We start from the raw sequence: 23,079 nt of genomic DNA on the forward strand, positions 1-23,079 counted from the left end.
CCATTTCAGGAGTATGCAGAATGTCCAGAGTGTGGGTGACTCTACTGAAGCGCAGGAGGCAGTGATGTGTGGAGTGAGGGAAATACCGCCTCTCAGCCCCCAAAACAACTGTCCCTGGAGTAGCTGCAAAATTCAAAAAGGCGTCCAACATGTCAAAATCGCTTTCTGGCCCCCTGCAATACATCGAGGCACCCCGCAGCAGTCTATTTTGGTTCAGGAATAAAGCACGGGATGCGTAGGAGGTTTTCAGTTCATTTAGTTTTATTGGTCAAAACAAATATCGTGTCACAATGCAAACATCACATGAGAGTCATTTGGCATGAGAGCTTGGCAACGCTGCCCAGGAACAGGCACTGAAATTCCTGCTCTGCCACCTTCCCGACAACCGCTAGGTGTCACCAAAAGCCCCACCATACTGAAGCTGGAACACCACCCTCGATGACACAATGAAACCGGAAGCTGCGGACCTCAGCACTGCCAGAGGCCGCAGAGTCCAGCAATACCGCAAAAATACAGAAAAATACAATTTCTCAAGTTTCCCTTGCAAGCAGCTTCTGGTTTCAAAGTATCATTCCGCTGCGATCAGGAATATTTCTACCCAGCTCTTTGGGGGGAGTGCTGCGCACACCAGAACATATCAGTGGCCTAGATTATAAAAATACATATACATTTGTAAACATGTTCCCCTTCTATTCCCTGCACTCCTTCAAAGCCCGCGTATAGGGACTTGACCTAAAGTAGCTGCAGCCGATCCTGGTCCAGGGGCGGCACATTTTCCTATTATAGGGGTGCTGATGAGCTCCCCAAAGCTTTGTCACAGTGGCCTAAGGGCAGGGTAGGGGTCCACTTAATATCCATGTAACAGCCCGAGCCTCCATCTTGAACCATGCACCGTCCTTAATGTAAATGAGGCCTACAGCAATGGAAACTGGACAGCAATGGCTTCCTCTGGACATTTGGGGAACAGCAGTGCTCATATAATCTACTGCCCTGACAACCAGCTTAAAAACTGCTACCCATCCTTCCCTAGGGATTCCCCAAAAATGCGAGCAATCCCCCAAGCAGGACATACAGGGACGAATGACTCTTGGATCGGCCAACAGAACCCATAAACTTGGACCGCGAATGGCAACACGTGTATTTTCTATGCGTCGTGGCTGGCTTGGGGGTAGTGAAGACGGTACACCCTCCATACATCCAACATGGTTGGTCATGTTTTCATAGCCTTAAACAACCAAGTTTGCCCAAAAACCAATGACTACAGTCCGATCATGGGGTCAGGGCCTATTTTTCCCACGCCCAGATAAACCTGCCCGCAGTTTTCATGGTTTGAACGCATGGAAAAGGACTGCTACCGTGGCGTAACGGGGGGGCCCTCATCATCCGTGGTACAGAGGTCCCCATGCTGCCCATGCCCAGCGGGGGGGCACCGGTGGGGGGAGCCCTCAGCAGGGCTTGCAGGGGGGCCCACATTTTGTGTTATGCCAATGGACTGCTATACATACGTGCTTTCTAGAATAACAAATGATATGATGGTAAGAGTGGGCAAAAATAAAAAGGCAGTCAGGGGAACGAGACCATTCCAATGTGCAGCAGAAAAGAAACACTCCTCATTCACCCCCCCAAGTGAAGTACCATAGTTGCAGTATTTCATGCAGGTCCAAGAAACAGGCAGAACCAAGTTGGCCCCCATTTTTACACTGGAATCCCACTTAGTTTGGTTTGCTCAGAAATATTAAGGCTGTACATTGTAGGGGTGCACTGAACTTCGACTTTGAGTCGCCATTAATAGAATTTCTCCAGATTTTATGGAATGAAGAGTTGTTTATGTTCTAGAAAAAGTTTGGTTAAAGAAGCAACTATTTGGCTCCAGCCGAATACCTGGACCAACTATTGGGGGTTCCATGTTCATTCATCACCAGATTTCTTTTCACTGATTTTTTTGCCGACATTTTTTTGGCAAAAAAACTCACTGAATATCTTTTTTTTATTTGGGGGTTACCCCCAAAACCCCCCTTCACTTTTATTTCTTCTCTATCTTCCCACCATCGCATCCCCTTATATGCCGTTATCCCCCTCCCTAAAACACATTTAACAATGTGTTTTTTAGGGCGAAATCTTTTGGCAAAAAACTCAGTGAAAAAAAAACCGGCGATCAATGAACGTTGTACCCTATTGGATATTTGGACGAATACTAAACGTAGTATTCAGAACACCCCTAGAGGGGAGTGTTCCCCTGTGAGAATGCGCACACCTGCACTCTCCGCTTGCACATATGTGTTAGGGTTACTTGTCTTCTGGACAGAGTATTGCAGAGACCAGAGGTAGGCAATATGATTTTGGATAATGTTGCTTTCTGCCACACAGCCTTTGTGAGAAATGCACAAGGTTTCACCCAACCTGTACCACAAATGTGCCTAATTAGCAAGAAATAGATTTGGGGAGATAGATGGGCGAGGTCTACCCCAGTGTCTCGTTTGCAGATTGGCTTTTTGCAGGTGTGAGAAACCCGGTTCTGTCACAGATAGGCGCAAGTGAGTCTGCAAAATAATTAAGTGCAATGCGAAACATCAACCTGGTTTGAGGTAGTTTAAGAGAGGTTTGCTCTCTTCTTTCCATGCTATTGAAAGCCCCCAGGCTCATACCTTCCCTCCTACCCCTAGGCCCCACATACAGGTCAGTCAAATGCGCGAGAGGAGTTTGCGTTCAACGTAAACACGTCACCAGGCCACCATCCTCCACAGTGTCTGAGAGACTTCATCACTGGGAGGATTATCCATTTTTTGCGTCTTGCCGAACGGTGTAAAACCTTCTCCGTTGCCCAAAGACGCAACCTCGGCATTCTGCCCCAGCACAGCCCTAACACGCGTGTGCAGGTTGTGCAAAGCTGCATATTTCTTCTGGCTCAGGACTTGCCAGGCACTACCGTAGTGGTACTAACTGGTCATTGATGGTAGCAGCTGCAAAATGGTGCAAGTACATGGGCATCCAATAGCAGTGCCTGGCAAATGCCTAATACTTATACAGAAGCCAAAACGGTTGGCTTTGCCAAAGCTTGTTTTTAACAGTGAAGGACATGGACAGTGCTTATAAATCGAGTGGCTGAAGCCAGGCCTAGTTAAGCCATGTTCATTACACCAGAAGCCCGTTTATAACTCCAATGAAGTCATCACGTCTCAGAAGGCGGCTTTGAAAAAACACTGGCTGCCACATGGAGTGCAAGTTCTAATGGTAAGACTTGAGTAAAGCCAGCTCAAAGAGATCCCTGCAGGGTGTGTTTTGGGGGGAGGGGCATGAACTGGATGTGAATGGTCATAGGGATTGTCATGGCCATGGGCAGTCAGTGGGGGTGGGGGGCAAATACCCAAACAACGCCTACGAGCTGTGTCTCCCTCCTCATATGCCATTTCTCCCTGTCTGTACTCTAATGCAATAGTTTTGGCTTATAGATGGTGCTAAAGCGCCACCTAATAGCCCAAACCAATAAAATTGATTTTTTTTAATTTGAAATTATTGATGTTATTTGTAGGTGCAGCTACATCACCCCCCTCTGCTTCCTGTTGCAGCCGACATTGAGGATTGTGGCAGAGGCGCGTCCTTTATTTCCCAAGTCTGAATTCCTTCAAAATGTCACTTTAATGACAACCCTCCGGATTTTTTCGGGAGACTCCCGATTTTGTTAGCAAAAACGTACTGTCTCCCTCCCAAAATAATTTGAACCCCATTGCATTCGAATGGGGAAATTCAATTCTCCCGATTTCTCCGAGAGAATCTCCCTTCCAGGTGCTGCAAAATGTTGGCGTGAGTTCAGGTCTAATTCTTTTTGTTTTCCGTAAAAAAATACAAAAAGCCATCTCTGACAATCAGTCTCCCTTCATTTCTGGAGCTTAACGTTTTCAGTAACCGGCCTTCCAACAGCTGGATCAGTTTTGGCAACACTAAATGTTACTGTGAATAAGCCTGATATGCCACATCTTACTTAAAATTCTGGGGAAGTGCTTTCAACATCCAGCTTGCCATGCCCTGGATATCCACAGCAGCCGGCCAAGCATATCCGCCAAGGGGATGATGCGCGGGTGCGGAGATTCACTGCGTAGCTTGGGTTTTCCTGCATCCGGCTGCAATGAATTCCTAAACTTTGGAAAACGATCACCAAGCATGAAACCTTCAGAAGGAGGACATCGCTTAGGCTTCGGGCAAAGTTATCAGAGAGGGTGGCTTGACCAAATCTTGCACCATCCCTTGATTAAGTCTCTTTCGCATAATGCTTAGCAAAGGAGTATGGAGATGCCCGTGTGGCCACATTATAGATAGCCCCCCATTTAGGTGAGCCTTACGAAAGCCATTCAGCTGACAGAATTCTGCACCTAAACAGTATCCTGGTTGAGTTACCTCTCAAGCATAGGACCGAGGAAGAAACAGTATGCTATGCTGCCTGCACCTAAACAGCATCCCGGTTGAGTTACCTTTCAAGCATAGGACCGAGGAAGAAACAGTATGCTATGCTGCCTGCACCTAAACAGCATCCCGGTTGAGTTACCTCTCAAGCATAGGACCGAGGAAGAAACAGTATGCTATGCTGCCTGTACCTAAACAGCACCCCAGTTGAGTTACCTCTCATGCATAGGGCTGAGGAAGAAATTGTATGCTATGCTGGTTGCACCTAAACAGCACCCCAGTTGAATTACCTCTCATGCATAGGGCTGAGGAAGAAATTGTATGCTATGCTGGCTGCACCTAAACAGCACCCCAGTTGAGTTACCTCTCATGCATAGGGCTGAGGAAGAAATTGTATGCTATGCTGGCTGCGCAGCATAGAGGAAGCAGGAAAGGGGAGAAGAAGAAGGGGGCCAGAGAGAGGAGGCAAACGAATGTTATGTCATAATATTGCTTATAGAGTGCTTTTATTGTTGTCTGTCTGCCTCAAAGCACTGATGAAGAAAAGACCGAGATGATGGGCACGACCAGCTGAAAGTGATGTCCTGGAGGTCTCAAGCAAGCCCGTGGGTGTTCTTTACTCTCCCTTCCTTCCCATTCATGGGCAGGGTGCATTAGGCAGACAGGCCAGAGAGGGCGCTGCGGCCTGGCTGGAAGCAATGGGGCCAAGAGATGAAGGCTATAGCCTCAGATCCGAGGTGCACGCTCATATCAAAGGCCAGCCTGTGTCTTTAGAAGGGGCGGGGGTAGCTTGAGGGGGCTAGTGACTCACCTACTGTCAAAGCAAAGAAAATGCATCCGGGCTAGACAGCTACAGCATGCTCGTCACAGTGGCCGCATTTCAACCCCTTTTCCAGCTTCAGGAGCTCTCCAGAGACACAGCCATGCCTGATGGGTCGCCACCATCTTGGAACTGCCTTTGGTACTATGGCAAGGTCTCTGTGTTCCGAGAGCGCATTGCAACAACACACTCAATGAACCAATGGAGCCTGCACCACACAATGCACCCGACACTTAGCACCGAGGAATAACAACTCAAACACAAGAAAGCCAAACATTTTTAAGAAAATCTAAAGATGACGTAACAACAATGTCGCAAAAGGAAACCAAAAACTCAATTAAAGGTCAGTAAAAAAGAAAACCACCCAAGTCTTGGAGTAAGCAGCACTATCACCTGTGATAGTTCAAGAGGAGAAGTGGGGACAACGTCATGCGTTAACATGACACCGAGACCCGCCAACAGTACATTCTTTACTACGGTCACATGCCACCAAAAGACAGAGGAAGAGGGCTTGTTGGATTGGACTGAAGGAGATGTAAACTATATCTTCACAGAAGGGCCCTACCACTCTCACAGAAAGGTTAGTGGAATCAGGGCCCTACCACTCTCACAGAAAGGTTAGTGAAATCAGCGGCTGCCACCCTCACAGAAAGGTTAGTGAAATCAGGGCCCTGCCACTCTCACAGAAAGGTTAGTGGAATTAGGGCCCAGCCATCCTCACACAAAATCAGGGCCCTGTCACCATTGCAGAAAGGTTAGTGAAATCAAGGCCTGCCACCCTCACAGAAATGTTAGTGAAATCAGGCTCTGCCACCTTCGCAGAAAGGTTAGTGAAATCAAGGCCCTGCCACCCCCAAAGAAAGGTTAGTGAAATCAGGGCCCTGCCACCCTCACAGAAATGTTAGTGAAATCAGGCCCTGCCACCCTCGCAGAAAGGTTAGTGAAATCAAGGCCCTGCCACCCCCAAAGAAAGGTTAGTGAAATCAGGGCCCTGCCACCCTCACAGAAATGTTAGTGAAATCAGGCCCTGCCACCCTCGCAGAAAGGTTAGTGAAATCAAGGCCCTGCAACCCCCAAAGAAAGGTTAGTGAAATCAGGGACTGCCACCCTCACAGAAAGGTTAGTGGAATCAGGGCCCTGCCTCCCTCACAGAAAGGTTAGTGAAATCAAGGCCCTGCCACCCCCAAAGAAAGATTAGTGAAATCAGGGACTGCCACCCTCACAGAAAGGTTAGTGAAATCAGGGCCCTGCCACCCCCAAAGAAAGGTTAGTGAAATCAGGCACTGCCACCCTCACAGAAAGGTTAGTGAAATCAATGCCCTGCCACCCTCGCAGAAAGGTTAGTGAAATCAAGGCCCTGCCACCCCCAAAGAAAGGTTAGTGAAACCAGGGACTGCCACCCTCACAGAAAGGTTAGTGAAATCAGGGACTGCCACCCTCACAGAAAGGTTAGTGAAATCAAGGTCCTGCAACCCCCAAAGAAAGGTTAGTGAAATCAGGGACTGCCACCCTCACAGAAAGGTTAGTGGAATCAGGGCCCTGCCTCCCTCACAGAAAGGTTAGTGGAATCAGGACATGCCACTCTCACAGAAAGGTAAGTGAAATCAGGGCCCTGCCATCCTCACACAAAATCAGGGCCCTGTCACCCTCGCAGAAAGGTTAGTGAAATCAAGGCCCTGCAACCCCCAAAGAAAGGTTAGTGAAATCAGGGCCCTGCCTCCCTCACAGAAAGGTTAGTGGAATCAGGGCATGCCACTCTCACAGAAAGATTAGTGGAATCAGGGCCTTCCACCTCACAGAAAGGTTAGTGAAATCAGGGCCCTGCCTCCCTCACAGAAAGGTTAGTGAAATCAGGGCCCTGCCTCCCTCACAGAAAGGTTAGTGGAATCAGGGCCCTGCCATCCTCACACAAAATCAGGGCCCTGTCACCCTCGCAGAAAGGTTAGCGAAATCAAGGCCTGCCACCCTCACAGAAATGTTAGTGAAATCAGGCCCTGCCACTCCCAAACAAAGGTTAGTGAAATCAGGGCCGGCCTCCCTTGCAGAAAGGTTAATGAGATCAGTGCTCTGTCGTCTTCACGGAAAGGCTAGTGGAATCAGGACCCTGCTGCCCTCGCAGAAAGGTTAGTGAAATCAAGGCCCTGCCACCCCCAAAGAAAGGTTAGTGAAACCAGGGACTGCCACCCTCACAGAAAGGTTAGTGAAATCAGGGACTGCCACCCTCACAGAAAGGTTAGTGAAATCAAGGTCCTGCAACCCCCAAAGAAAGGTTAGTGAAATCAGGGACTGCCACCCTCACAGAAAGGTTAGTGGAATCAGGGCCCTGCCTCCCTCACAGAAAGGTTAGTGGAATCAGGACATGCCACTCTCACAGAAAGGTAAGTGAAATCAGGGCCCTGCCATCCTCACACAAAATCAGGGCCCTGTCACCCTCGCAGAAAGGTTAGTGAAATCAAGGCCCTGCAACCCCCAAAGAAAGGTTAGTGAAATCAGGGCCCTGCCTCCCTCACAGAAAGGTTAGTGGAATCAGGGCATGCCACTCTCACAGAAAGATTAGTGGAATCAGGGCCTTCCACCTCACAGAAAGGTTAGTGAAATCAGGGCCCTGCCTCCCTCACAGAAAGGTTAGTGAAATCAGGGCCCTGCCTCCCTCACAGAAAGGTTAGTGGAATCAGGGCCCTGCCATCCTCACACAAAATCAGGGCCCTGTCACCCTCGCAGAAAGGTTAGCGAAATCAAGGCCTGCCACCCTCACAGAAATGTTAGTGAAATCAGGCCCTGCCACTCCCAAACAAAGGTTAGTGAAATCAGGGCCGGCCTCCCTTGCAGAAAGGTTAATGAGATCAGTGCTCTGTCGTCTTCACGGAAAGGCTCGTCAGATCAGGGCCCTCATGCCCAATGGAAGTGGTTAATGACTGCCTTGTATCACTTTAGGCTGTGAAGGGTTAAGCCGTCAAGATAGCCAGATAGTATTTGCGGTGACATCTGCAGTAGGTTTGGATTCTAGGTTGCCTCTCTATTTAGCTGCCATATTAGATCAGAAAGCTCCCTGCTAGCCAAGGGAAAAGATTTCAATATCACGATAAGTAAACAAAATGGGGATAGAAAACCTGCTGTAATGCGCAGTCGAAAAGAAGCATTCCTCAAATAAGTCCCGTGCATGGGGCTCTCTCAAGAGGAATCAAACCCAAAATCAAAGCACACAGACACCAATCACTATGCAAAATTAGCTGGGAAAAAGGTCATACGAGGCAAACTGCTACATTGCCATTAAAGGTTTCACCAACCTGGAGTTGCCAATGCGTGTATGAAGCTATTAGTTTGAAAATGTAAACAGTTTTGCAATGTTTCGTTTCCCAGTAGCTCTTCTACAGCAGTGAACGAATAAAGAATTCTTCCAAAATGGCCGAACCTTTCCTGAGAGACCTCTAAGAAAACACTGCCAGCTGTGGAGTTAGAAAACGGTTAGTTTGCTGCAGAGAACTTTCAAAAGCATTACCAAGCTGAATGCATTTCAGTGCAAAGTCGAGCATAGACCCACACACCAATCTAAATGGAGTTGCCTTGCAGCTTGCACGGTAAAGATGTAACCTGGGGTTAGTTATAGTAACCCAGTCTCAAAGTACGGAAAAAAGCATCCATTTTGAAGAGTGCTTTCCCAACATACCAATTAAGCTGTGACATGTTAGCTGCCAATTTACTACTAGATACCTTTAAAAATAGCTAAAAAATAAATCACACCAGCTACAACACAACATTCCGAGTGTTAAATATAGACATATATGAAGGCTCATTTCCATAAACGCATTCTTTGATCGGGAAGGGGAAATGTAACCACTAAGTGAATTGGCTGCCATTACGTAAAGTGTGCGTCCCCAGTAAAAAGGCGCCACGGTTCATGCTGGCAAGGCACTGGGCTTGCGAAGTGCACGAGTTACTCAGTAACTATATTAAATGTGCTGGAGAACTCTATGTTCCCCTGAGGTGTGACACTTCATTTTAATTTAAGGCAATGCTTTATCGTTTACAGCACTGGCAATAGCACAGTTAAAACTTGAAGAAGCTTTGCCACTCACAAGCATGCTTGCTCAAAGTCCAAAGGGGTGAAGAAACGATCATTAATTACACAGTAGGACATTTGTCTAAACCCGGTTCAGCACTGCCCCCTTGATCCTTTGGAAAAACCTAAACTCTGAAAGAAAAGTATGGCCCAAATCACAGGTAGGTGAGGTGGGATTTCAATGGCACCATACCCTAGTATTTCATCCTTGACATCGGTAAACGCACATTCAGGGTTGATAAACAAGTGCCACAGTGCTCACGACCTCCGGCTGCCTCTCCAGGAGCCAGTCAAGATCCATTCTTAACATTGCTTGGACGTGGATCTGGCTGGAAGGGCCGGGTTGGGGGTTAGAGAAAACCTTTGTAAACATGCTCAAAGTACTCACATTTCAGGCCATAACTTGTCTGATCCAAGCTGGCGAAACCTAAGTGCAAATTGAAGGCTAGAGCCGACCGGGCGGCAGAATGCTGGGGATGGCCAAGGATGACCTTCCAAAGGTGGCAGAAGTTTGCCCTTCATCACCCAAGAAACCTTGCAACATAAAAAATGACAGCTGTCTCACAATATCTCCTATGCACAAGATGCCAAGTTCAACATGCCGCGCGCCTCTGTTGGCTTTTCCCTCCAAAAACCAAACCCCTTGGTCTAGCTGGGAGTCTTTGGGAGAGCATAACGGCCAAATGTGTGAGAGCATGCCACCAAAATCAAAGAACGAAGGAACGCAAGCAATTAATGTCCTCTGATTCTCTTCTGTTACTTATAAAACATCTTTGGGCTGCTTTAGGTGTGAGCGGTATGTAGGGTTTGAAGAAGGAGAAAGAGATTTTCATTCTGAAGGCACAAGTCTTGAATTTTCCATCCAAGCGCCCCCTGTTACAGTCTCTTCTATTTGCTGGCATAAGGGCTTCACCAGACACGTGGGCTTGTAGTATCCTCTGTATTTTACAAAACAATAGCAGGGGAATGCCACTGCCAGGTTAGACCCCAGCCCCATCTACAATGGGCACAGAGGCTATTGTATGAAATAGGGAGCGGTTCTCGCGAAGGCGACAATGGTAACAGTGGCTAAAGGTGGTTGAACATCAGCCCAACATTTCACAGTGATTCCACGTGTTGGGTGAAAAACTCAAGCATTCCCCACAAAAGGTCCTTAGATCCTCTACTCCTGGATAATCCAATAAGGTTTCCACCCCGACATCGCTTGACAGTCGGAGATCAGCAGAAAATCCTATTTTGAGGGAATTTTTGTCTTTTCTTTGTTTTTACAATGTTTTTCTTACAAGATGAAATGGGGCTTCTCGCTCAATGGCGATTGGTTCACAGAGGACACTTCTTTTCTGCGTGCCAGAGGAATCCGTTGCGACTCAAATGCTTTGGAACAGGGGGATTTCAAATTCGCCGATCTTCATCCCATTTCCTTATATGATCTCCTCCAGGAAGTCGACAGGAAAGAGTCCCACTTTCCGGCCTGTCAGCACTTTAATATACCCATTGACCTCTTCACCTTTCTGGACCACTATCTGTTGAAAGAAAGGGAAAACTGTCACTGGTTGGCATCACTCTCACAAAAGCTGTGCGTGGCTGACACATTTTGCAACGAAAACATAGTATCAATCATGCATTTCAGGGGTTTGTCAACATCAAAAATCTGTGGAGCTCAAATTCTTTCAGCAGGTATGTCCCATATCTACACACAATTACACCCCTAATCTCAACCTCATCACAGAGAGTCGCAGAGAGAGTTGCAAGGGTGACAGTGGTTGAGTGCACAATGTTGGTATCAGATGATAGTTTAGGAGTGTTTCATTACGTTATGTACACTTTTCTGGACCAGTGGTCACAAATCTAAAAAAATATAGCCTGTATTCTGCGGGATTTTCCCTTTTCTTAGGGTGGTCGTTTCGTGCAATGTGGTATTCTGGGAGCCACTCACATTGAACTTTGCTTTTTGAAAAATGAAGAAGCTTTGTTCATTTTTAAAAAGTATACTTGTTAAAGCAAACTCGTGTCCTGCTTTTTGGTACTATTAGGGACTTCAGCTTCCCAAAATTGGTAGATTTAGAAAGAGTTCCAACTTTCGGATACCATAGAAAATCACACAAAAAAAACAAAAGAAGTACATTCGTTTTTTTCGCTTACATTTATAATGTGAGCCATCTGAGGCAAAGGTACATTTCTTCTTATAAAATAATTATTATAATTATTCTTTTGTAACACGCTTAATATCAGAGGGTGGCGTTCGGGATCGGGATTCGAACCTGTGTTGTGCTGCGTTGTCTTGCTTCCAAGACAAACGTGTTGTACCTGAGCGTACCCTTCCTCAAAGAATAGGGATTACAATAGCGATAACAGTAAATCAGTTTATATATTTAATATTTTAAGACAAACATATGTGTGGCTAAACATTACTAATAACATGGCATGCAGGTTAATACATATTCCCATAACTGAATAGCATAGGGGGTAGTGACTCTGCTGAAGACACAGAGGCATGTATTACACTTCCATTTCTTTTCTTTGAAACACCAATAATATTTACATAAACTTCCAATAAATCACAGTATCTCTCGACTTTTCTGTACTTTCTGCATTTTTTTTAGAAACGTTTTATATATATTTTTTTAATACCATGTTATGTTATGTTATGTTATTTTGCATTTATATAGCACCGTATATACCATTGGTATGGTCTGAAGGCGCTGGTAGGTTGAACGCCCTTGGGAACCGAAGTTCAGATCAGTAGAGAGAGTATAGAGAGTCAAAGGTGCGTGTGAGCACCGGGTATGTGTGCAGCTGCTGCGGTATTCGTGTAATAGCTGCTTCTTAACAGTAAGTGTGGTGGTTGAGAGATCAGGAGTATGTGTTCGTTCTGGCAGGATTTATCTAGACCGAATGTGGCTGCGTTAGGCCTGAGGAAAAAGCCTGGCTGGGTTGTGTAACCAGCAGTGTTTACTTAGAATGATGGGTAGTATGCGGCGGATGTTGGTATGAGAACAGTTATACCGAATGGTGTCATAGTATCTCTGCGTTCTAGTTGAATGGTGGTGTAAAGGGGAGAGTAAGCATGGTGGTGTGATATGATGGGTTATGTGTTCTATCAACCGTTCACTGCATTTCAAACCATACTATATACGCATTCAGCAGCTCTACGTACTCGTCCATTCAAGGTAATCATCAATACTGCATCCAATCTGCGCTCGTTCATTCTACGTACTGATCCGCTCTATGCAGCTCGTCCACTCTATGCAACACGTCCATTGGACTCTAGAATCTCGCTTGCTCTAGGCACTCGTTCACTCTAGACACTCGTTCGCTCTAGGCACTTGTCCATTTTATGCCATCACACGCCTAATGCATTCATCTGTTTTGTTCATTCACCCGCTCTACGCACTCCGCTCCTCTATGCAACCTGCCCCTCTACGCACTCCGCCCCTCGACGCACTCGACTCCTCTACGCACTCGACTCCTCTACGCACTCGACCCCTCTATGCACTCGACCTCTCAACGCCCTCATCCCTTCTACACACCGCTTTTTTCATATGCATTCATTTGGTCGTATGTACTCGTCTGCTCTATATATTTGTCGGTCCTACCCACTAGTCCGTTCTATGCAGTCCTACACTCTACACATTATTCCGCTCAGTTCATTCATCCCGCTCCGCTCATCCATCAATTTCTGGCACTCAACTGTTCTACGTACTCATCAGCTCTGCATGCATTCCGCACTCATCTGTTCTACATGCTTATCCTTTCTACGCACTCACCTGTTCTATGTAACTCATGCGCTCTAGGCGTTTGTCCGCTTTATCCCCTCGCATGGGCTACATCTTCATCTGCTCTACGCGTTCACCCACCCTACGCAATCACCTGTTCCCCGCACTTGTCCGCTCCCGCACTCATCTGCTCTCCGCACTATTCCGCTCCCCGCACTAGTCCGCTCATCCCTACTCATCCGCGCTCACCCGCACTCATCCACACTCATCCGCTCCCCACACTCATCTGCTCCCCACACTCCTCCGCGCACCACACTCACCCGCGCACCACACTCATCCGCTACCCTCAATCATTCGCTCTCCTCGCTCATACGCTCCACTCACTGAGCCGCCTCCCTCACTCATCCGCTCCCTTACTCATCCGCTCCCTCACTCATCGGTTTCCTTCACTCATCTGCCCCCTCACTCAACCGCTCCCCTCACTCATCCAATCTATGCAATCATCCAATCAATACACTCATCCGCTTTATGCACTCTCGCTTTCCACGCATTCCATAGCAACATGCATCCATCAGCCTTCTAAAGTAATTCGCTAATACGCAGTATTCCTGTTCTATATATTCATCTGCTCGCTACATTTATCTGCTGTATACCCTCATCCGCTCTATGCACTCAACCGCCCTACGCACTCATCCGCCCTATGCACTCATCCGCCCTATGCACTCATCCGCACTATGCACTCATCCGTTCTATGCACTCATCCGCTCTATACACTCATCCGCTCTTATACATTTGCCAGGTCTGGACATACGTCTGCTCCCGCGATCTACACACTCTCCACACTTCCATACTCATCTGTTATACACACTCATGCGGTCTACATACTCTTTGCTCTACATACTCATCCGTTCTTCGCACTCATCCGGTTTATGCTCAGCCGTTCCACACATTCATCTGTTCTACGCATTCCTTTGTTCTACTCGCTTCTCTGTATTTACACACTCATCCGCTCTACACGCTCATCTGTTCTGCACACCCAACCACTCTACGTCCCTATCCGCTCAACATGATCATCCGTTCTATATGTTCATCCGATCTCCATATTCATTCGATGTATACATTCATTCGAACTATATAGTCATCTATTCTTCCACTCATGCATTCTTCCACTCAGCACATTCCTCTGTTCCATACGCTTCATCCATTTTAACTATTTCATCCACACCATTCACTTCATTCACTCCTCCTGCATTATGTAATTTCAGGAGTTTGAATCTCTTTACTGTTTTCGAATGATTTATTCTGATTAACCACTTCACTGCTTGGATCTAGTTTACTCGTTTAGTTCTGTTTGTCCTTCTAGTTTATTGTAATAACTTGGAAGCTGATGGACACCCGAACCAGCAGGTAAGTTATCAAGTAGGTTTATTGTAGTTCAGTTGCCAGGAACAAGACATTGGCATGCCCTATCCAAGTCAGCATACCTCCAACTGCCAAGCATAGAATCCCCTTCAGATCACAACACACCAACACTCCACTCACACTGACCTCACTACATTCCATGTACAGTGATGTCATCCCCTCAGCTAGCAAGACACTCTACAACACCTCTCCCTCCTTTCCTTTATTGAAATCAGAGAAATTGCACACCAAAACCACCACCAGACAAAACCCCCACATGTACGTGTGGCCAGCACGTAATGCACCAACTAGTAACATCACTGGCGACAAGAAACTGCCCCCAGAGAACACCAAAACCCCGGACACTGCAAGATAAATCTAGGAAACAGGAAAGTGCTCAACAAAAGAATAAGAACCCAACAATACCTACATGGCACCCCCAGAATACTAACAACTGTGCCAATTGGGAAACATGACACCCTGTGTCAACCAACACCCAACACCAACTCCAACACCCAACTACAACATTTATCTTAGGAGTTAATTAGCTGTCAATTCCTCGGATCAGGTAGTTTGTTGGATTGGTGTCACTGAGATGATGTTAGTCTTTGGGTTAGTTTGGTATGGGTTGGTTTTTAGGGGAAGAGCCAGGTTTTCAGCAGTTTGCGGAAAGATGTTAAGTCCTCAGTTAGGCGAATGGGGGGTGGGAGTGAGTTCCCACAGCGTGGGGGCCAGGGCTGAGAATGATTATCCGCCTAACCTGACTGAGTTTGTCTTAGGTATGACTAGGAGGCCGGCTGAGCTTCATCTTAGGGTGCATGGGGGGTGATAGGGTTTTAGCTTGTCTTGAAGATATTGAAGTCTGGTTTTGTGCAGTGCTCGATGTGAGATGCATAAGGTTTTGAAAGTAACCCTTCAGGCTACCGGGAGCCAGTGCAGCATCTTAAAGGCTGGGGAGATGTGGTCTCTTGGGCCGAGCACAAGTAGCATTTTAGCTGCCGCGTTTTGCGCCCTTTGGAGTTTATTCAGTTGGTATGCGTGGACTACAAGGTATAGGGGGTTTGCATAGTCCAGTCTTGATATAACCATTGATTGGACCGCAGAGAGTCTGTTGGGAAAGGAGAGATATGGAAAGATGCGTCTAAGAGTTTTAAGGTGGTAGTGGCAGGACTTTGGGACTTTGTTGACTTGGCGCGAGAGTGTTAGGTCAGAGTCAAGGGTGCATCCAAGATTTTTCACTAAGTTGGAGGGGGTCGGTGAGTTGCCCATGTCGGATGGCCAGGGTAGTGGGTGCGGCAGAAGTTCAGAGTTGCCACATACCATTATTTCCGTTTTGGAGGGGTTTAACAAGAGGTGGCTTTGGGTTATCCAGAGTTCTATGTCAAGGAGGCAGGCGGCCAGGTCAGGTCGGGGGTTGGGTTTTGAGTTCAGGAGTTTTAGAATTAGTTGAGTGTCATCGGTGTAGTTATAACACAAGATGTTGTGTGAACAAACTATTGGTGGGAGGGTGATCAAGTAGAGATTAAACAGGAGGGCGGATAGGCATGCTCCTTGTGGGACTCCCGTGTCGACTGGTCGGGCTTGGGAAGTATAGATGGAGAGTATCATTATTTGGTACCTATCTTTGAGGAATGAAGCTATCCATTTAAGAGTGGTTCCAGGAATTCCTAGGGAGTGGAGGCGGTCTAGGAGGATTGAGTGATTGATTGTGTCAAAGGCGGCGGATAGGCCGAGAAGGATTAGTGCGGCGCATCCCGCAGAGTCTGCCGTCATTTTAAGGTCATCCCAGATTGAGGTTAGCGTGGTTTCAGTTCCGTGACGGGCTATGAAACCTGATTGTGCAGGGTCTAGGAGGTTGTTGGCTTCAACAAAGGCATTTAGTTGGGAATAGGTGGTTCGATCAATGAGTTTAGCAAGAAACCTGGTGTTTGAGATTGGGTGGTAGTTTTTGGGCTCGAGAGACGTTTTTTTAATTAGAGGTTTGACATGAACCGTTTTTAATGCGTTGGGAAAGATACCAGAGGAAAGGGATGCGTTTATGATGGATCTTGCGTGTTCTCCTGCACAGGTGGAAGCGAAAATTTCTTTGAGGGTTGTGCCTGGGCAAGGGTTGAGCGGAGAGCCAGATGGTTTGCGGGCAGATAGAAGTTTGAGAAATTGCTCTGGTGATATTGGACTAAAGGAATCGAATGTTGGTTGCATAGTGATCACAGCTGGTGGGCTGTCAGGTATGGAAGGAGTACTTCCTGGTGGATGTAGGAGGGCCAGTTTGATGGCTAGAGTATTAGTTCTTTCAAGAGCCGTGGTGTAAAAGTGGAGGGAGAGTGAGTCGCACAGTGATTGGGAGGGGGTCGGGACGGTCGTGGTGCAAGCTGGTTTGGTGAATTCAGAGATGATTTTGTGGAGTTCTTTGCTTGGGTTTTTGCAGTTTAGGATTCGGGAGTTGTAGTGCATCTTTTTTGCTTTCCAGATTTCGGCCTTGTACTGGTAAAGGTGTCTCGCCAAGGTGGTCCTGCTCTCCTGGGTTTTGTCTTTCTGCCATTTGCGTTCTAGGTATTTATATAGTTGTTTAGTGTTCTTCAACTCAGGAGTGAACCATCCGGGGAAGGGGCCACGGCGGGTTGATGGTTTGCAATGGGGTAGTGAGCCACATCAGAGATGCGTTGAGTCATGAATCAAAGGCGTCAGGGGTTAGTTGTTTATTGGGATGGCGGGTAGGTGGTGGAGACTGGAGGAGTGCGTAGGCTAGGTCGGGGCCAATTATTAGTTTTTTCCAGGATTTGCGTAGATTCTGAGGTTCAGATTTGAGTACGGGAAGGGGGTCAGGTGAGCGAATGGTGAAAGAGAGAATGAAATGATCGGACCAGATGATAGGGGTGGGGGGGTTTAGATGAATCCAGGTGTTGGAGCTAAAGATGGCATCAAGAGTGTGACCTTTATAGTGAGTAGGGCCACTTATCTGGGGTTGGAGGTTAATTGCGTCTAAACCGTCAACCAGAGAGTGTGTCACAGGGTTGGTGGGGATGTAGAGCCATATGTTGAAGTCTCCAAGAAGGGTGAGGTTGGGATGGTTTAGTTGAAGGGTGGCAATAGCGTTGCAGAGGTTGTTTGCGAATTGTCTATCATAGCCAAGGGACAAAGCACAAAAATTAAGCCAGCGGATATGTAAATAAGTCTACTGAAAGAAGCACAATCCCACCAGCAGTCGGGAGCGGTCCCTCCATAAACTCCTCAGATCACTGCACATAATTCACAAACGCATTTATAAAAAATCTGTTTTCCTTTATTTAATTAGAAACATTAAAATGATTATTAAATAAGTCAGAGCTCATACATGAATAAGAGTAAATGTAAATATAGAACATACAACTATACAACACGAATAAAGTGCATAATGTGAAGAAAATACTAATTTCCCAATAGGCCTGCTAAGAGCTTGCTGCCAGATCACAAGCTGGGGAATGATCACCATCGTCCCCAAATAGTTCTAAGTCAGTGTCGGTGGATTAAACCCACTCGAGAGAAGGGAATCCCTCGGGTAGGAAAAATCCTGGTCAACCGAACAAAGTCAGGATGGTTTAGAAATTAATTCAAAGATGGATTGAATCCTGAAAGTGGCAGAGAAGAAAAATCGTTGTTTCCAAATATAGCCGTTCAAATATTTCATAAAACGCGAAACTGAAGAATCTTCACAAAAATAATAATAATAAACCCATACTCTAAAAAATCTAACATGGGATGCTAATAGCGAATGGTGAAAGAGAGAATGAAATGATCGGACCAGATGATAGGGGTGGGGGGGGGTTTAGATGAATCTGGGTGTTGGAGCTAAAGATGGCATCAAGAGTGTGACCATTATAGTGAGTCGAGCCACTTATGTGGGGTTGGAGGTTAATTGCGTCTAACCGTCAACCAGAGACGGTGTCACAGGGTTGGTGGGGATGTCGAGCCATATGTTGAAGTCTCCAAGAAGGGTGAGGTTAGGATGGTTTAGTTGAAGGGTGGCAATAGCGTTGCAGAGGTTGTTTGCGAATTGTCTATCATAGCCAAGGGGCCTGTAGATTATTAGGAAGCTGTGTGAGAGCGACGGGGAGAGGGATAGTTTAACAAGGAGAGATTCGCAGGGAGGAATGGAAGGTTGGTTGTCGATGATTGAGGTGCGGAAGAGATCCCACAAATCCCACTAATCCATTCCATGGCATCATACGCGCCCCAATAACCTTCCTGTTTCATTGATGCAAAAGGAACATCGCCTGCCAGGGATCCTGGAAAGACTAACCCCAAACAGAAACCCTGGGACAGCAAGCTATCAGCGCAAAGTTCTCTCAGAACTAAAACACCCACTGCGCACATGATCTCAAATGAAAATTTAACTTCCGCTCCCGAGTATACAAATCGCATGTAACTAATTTGGGCAGGGTGGAAATAGCCAAGGCGGCAATCCATAGTCGGCTTACTATATGGCAAAACAAGTGAAGCAATACTAGAAATCTACCATGAAGTAATTCCCATGTAAACCTTACAAACAGCTCCTTTGATATTTCCCATGTCTGGAGGGATAATACTCACCTCTGTGTCTTCAATATAGTGAGGATTCTCTATAATATTCAGCAATCGGAATTTCAATTCTAACACATGACTAGATGTGTGTATTATGGTCATTCAAACTTATTCACTGGCGTAACAGGGGCCCCCGCAACCCCTGCGGTGCGGGGGGGCCCGCGACCACATGTTCAGGAAGGGGGCTCCACTTGGAGTAAAAAAAAAAATGTTTTTTTTGCAAATTTCTTTTTTTTTTTTTACATTTTCTTTTTGAATTCATTCTGCATTTCTAAAGACATTATTTCTGTAACAAAAATAATTTCTTTATGAAGGCTGAGTGAATAAAAAAAGTCCGGTGGCTACCCCCACCCCATGACATGACATGAAGACCCTAGGCTGGAGGCCTCCATGTCATGGGGTGGGGAAGCCCTATGACTTCCAAAATAAATAGTTTATTTTTGAAGTCACTCTGCCTTCATAAAGAAATTATTTCCGTTATGGTTCAGACCTTAACGGAAATAATTTCTTTATGAAGTCAGAGTGACTTCAAAAAGAAACAATGGGCCTCATTACGAGCATGGCGGTAGCCGTGCCTGTATGGCAGGCACGGCTACCGCCATGCTCGCTACAGGCACCACCTCTCGCGATTGGGCAATAACTGGCACATTACAAGATGAATGGGCCGGTAATTGCCCATACGCTGGTGGCAGTATTGCCGGGCTCCCGATCCCCATTCTGCCCAATAGGGCAGAATGGCAGTAGGGAGCATGGTTGCGCCGGCACTGTTGATAAGACATGGCAGGCTGTCAGGAACCTGCAAGCAGAACTCGTAATGCGGCGGGACGGTATGAAAGTTGCCGGTGCCTTACCGGCACCGTTCATACCGTCAGCCCCAGGGTCCTAATGAGGCCCAATGTATTTTTGAAGTATTATGGCTCCCCTCAACCCATGACGTGTGCGTGTGTGAGTGTATGGCGAAAGAGTGCACACAAATGTATGGGTGGCTGGGTATGCGTGTGTGCGTGTACGGTGAAAGGATGCACACTTAAACGTATGGGTGGCTGCCTGGGTGTGCCTCTATGGTGAAAGTGTCCACACTTAAATGTATAGGTGACTGTCTGTGTGAGGGTATGGTGAAAGGGTGCACACTTAAATGTATAGGTGACTGCCTGGGTGTGGCTGTATGGTGAAAGGGTGCACACTTAAATGTATGGGTAGGTGCCTGGGTGTGTGCCTGTGTGGTGAAAGGTTGCACACTTAAATGTACGGGTGGCTGCCTGGGTGTGTCTGTATGGTGAAAGGGTGCACACTTAAATGTATGGGTGGCTGCCTGGGTGTAAGAGTGCACTCTTAAATATATGGATGGCTGGGTGTGCGTGTTTGTTTGTTTGTTTGTTTTATTATTTGTAATGGGCGGGCATACCCTAAGATAACAGGGCGAAGCAGTTACATGTATATGCGAAGCTTAGTTACAACAACAATATATACATACACACAGTAATAGTAATAGCACGATTATATACATATATACAGATAAACACATGTAGGAACAGTATGTACATATGGCAGGAATATGAAATGACTTGACACCTGGATGTGTTTGAAGGCCTACGTTTTCAACCATAAGACAACCTTAGATCAGAAGTTTTGATAGGGCATTTGTGTGTGTATATATGGTGAATGGTGTGTGTGCTTGTGTTCAGGGGCGCAACAAAACCTACATTTCAGGGGGGCTAACTTTTCAAATGTTGGGAGAGGTGCTAACTTCACGTGTGGTGGGGAGGAGCAAACTTATTTGTGTGGGGGCATCTAACTTCTTTACGCATTTTAATGAGACTATTCTAGTGCAGCTTCAATGTTACAAGCAGTTAACTCTCTCCTTCAGGTCTGAAAGCACCCACTTATGGGCTGCTGTGAGAATGACTGGTCTCCTGTTTCCGCTCTACCCTTTCAATCAATCCCCTGGCATGCAAGTATTAAACCCACATCACAATTTCAATTGCTTAAAAAATTTGGCATTTGAATGCAGGTACTAAAAGTGAAATGATGTACATTAGTAATTGCTGGCCCGGGCCCTTGTTAACGGCAAAACCCAGGTGATGTTTAACATCTGCGTCCTTTTCTGTCCGGCAACTGCTCTGAAGGTCAGCCAGGTCAAGTCAACATAGCCCACAATTTCAGTGGGGGGCAGAGTGCTGAAGCCCGGTCAGCTCAATGGTGTTGCACCACTACTTGTGTTTAATGCCTTGATTAATTATTGGTAATCTTCTTTACACCTAGCCCTATTCTTCCTCATCCCAGTACTTGTGTATGAGGCAGTACTTGTGTATGAGGCACTATGCCTCATACACAAGTACTGGGATAAGGTAGAGGTACATGAAGGTAATGCCTGAGTTAGCTACCTGTAATCTTCATTACTCCAAGTCCCACTCTTCCTCCAGTACTTACCAGTGAGGCAAGGAGTGTCATACATAAGCACTGGGACAAGGAAGAGGGACGTGGGGGTAATTCTTGGCCAATTAGCAGATTTTGGAGGTTGGGGTAGGGGATGGGAGGGAGAAGGGATGTGTGGGGGGTTGGGATTGTGCAATAAATCATAATGATCGTCCATGTCCATGCTAAGCAGGCATGATATGTGGTATTAGTGGCCAGAGAGGCATTTTGGTGCAGCCAGTCTAGTCATTCCTCAGTTTGGTATGACCTTTTTTTAACTTTAACTGGGAATTTCTGATAAAGCAGTCCTGCTAAGTGTAATTACCTGGCTAGACTGGCATTTGGGTTCTGCCAGTCTAGCCGTTTCTTACTGCGGCACTGTATATTTTTCTGGGCATCTGTGATAAAATGATATGTTATGATATGATAAGTAATTTATAACGCACCTGTACAGAAGTGTTTTTAGGCACGACAAGACAAGAGAAGGAAAACTGAGGGAAGACAAGACAAATGATCTTACTAAGCCTTGTGTCATTCAGATCGTGCAAGTGTGAGAAGGAGAAGTGCAAGGGGAAAGGGAGGGGGGGAAGTGCAAGGGAGAGGGGAGGGGAAAACAGGGCAGCAATGCTCTGAGTGAGTGCCGCCAGGGCAGCGCAACTCTGGGTAGTGCAAGGAGAACAAGGGACTGTAGGGTTACAGTTACAGCCCCTATCTGCGTGGTAGGCCTGGAGGCAGTGCAAGGGTGACTGATCAAGAAAGAGCCTGGATTCAGTGAGACTGAGGGAAGCCAAGCAACCAGTTGGTGCAGCGGACAGGTAGGTCAGCAGGAGAGGGAGAGAGAGAGAAAGCAGAGGAGAAGAGGAACGTTTTGAGCTGCTTCCGGAACTTCAGGTGGTCCGGCTGAAGTTTGGGAGGGTCAATGAGGCCATTTCAGAGGGAGGCGCTTGCAGGGGAGAAGGGTCTACCCCCCCACTCTCTGCCTGGAGAAGTATCTAACCCTTAGGGCTCGAGAAGGAACGTATTTTGGAAGATAGCGTTGGATGTAGTGCGGATCCCAGCCCCAGAAAGCCTTGTGGACAATGAAAAGGGTCTTGAACTTGATCCTTGCAGCCACCGAGAGCCAGTGGAGAGATTTCATGGCTGGAGAGATACAGTCCCTGGGCTTGAGGCCATGGATAAGTCTCACAGTCCTGTTCTGGATTAGTTGAAGAGGGTGGAGAGTAGAGGAAGGCAGATTGAGAAAGTGGGTGTTGCAGTAGTCCAGCCTAGAGAGAACCAGAGCTCTGGAGACAGTGAGCTTCTGGGGGAAAGTGAGAAATGGAAGAGTCCCTTTGAGGAGGTGCAGCTGGTAGTGGGATTTCTTGGCGACGTCTGAGATGTGAGGAGAGAAAGAGAGAGTGAAGTTGAAGATGACACCAGGAATGAGCGAGAGAGGAGAGTAGGCTGAGGGGAGCCTGACGGAAAGCTGAGTCATCTGCATAACACTGTAAGTTAGAGGAGAAGGTAGAGATCAGGTGGGTCAAAGGGGCAAAGTAGAGGTTGAAAAACCAGGGTGAGAGGATAGAGCCCTGGAGAACGCCACATGTAGAGAGAGGTGCGGAGTGAAAGGGACAAAGTTGGACCTGCGAGGGGCGGTCCAAGAGGAAGGAGGTCAGCCACTCCATGCCCAGGTTCTCACGGAGTCAATTGATCAGGATGGTGTGGTTGAC

At 46.9% G+C, this 23,079-nt stretch overlaps 1 protein-coding gene across 3 annotated transcripts in view; it reads right to left on the reverse strand.

The window, feature by feature from the left end:
• Positions 1–239: 239 nt before the first annotated feature.
• The window catches only part of STAC3 (SH3 and cysteine rich domain 3), a 238,144-nt gene continuing 215,304 nt past the window's right edge, over positions 240–23,079 (reverse strand). For all 3 annotated transcript variants that reach the window (XM_069653571.1, XM_069653573.1, XM_069653572.1), the window contains one exon: positions 240–10,801. In XM_069653571.1, coding sequence (XP_069509672.1) covers positions 10,700–10,801 — 102 coding nt within the window. In that variant the 3' untranslated portion in view covers positions 240–10,699. The remainder of the gene's footprint in view (positions 10,802–23,079) is intronic.

The sequence above is a fragment of the Ambystoma mexicanum genome, chromosome 3q (genome assembly GCF_040938575.1).
Source record: "Ambystoma mexicanum isolate Mex_15411 chromosome 3q, UKY_AmexF1_1, whole genome shotgun sequence".
Classification (NCBI taxonomy): Eukaryota; Metazoa; Chordata; class Amphibia; order Caudata; family Ambystomatidae; genus Ambystoma; species Ambystoma mexicanum.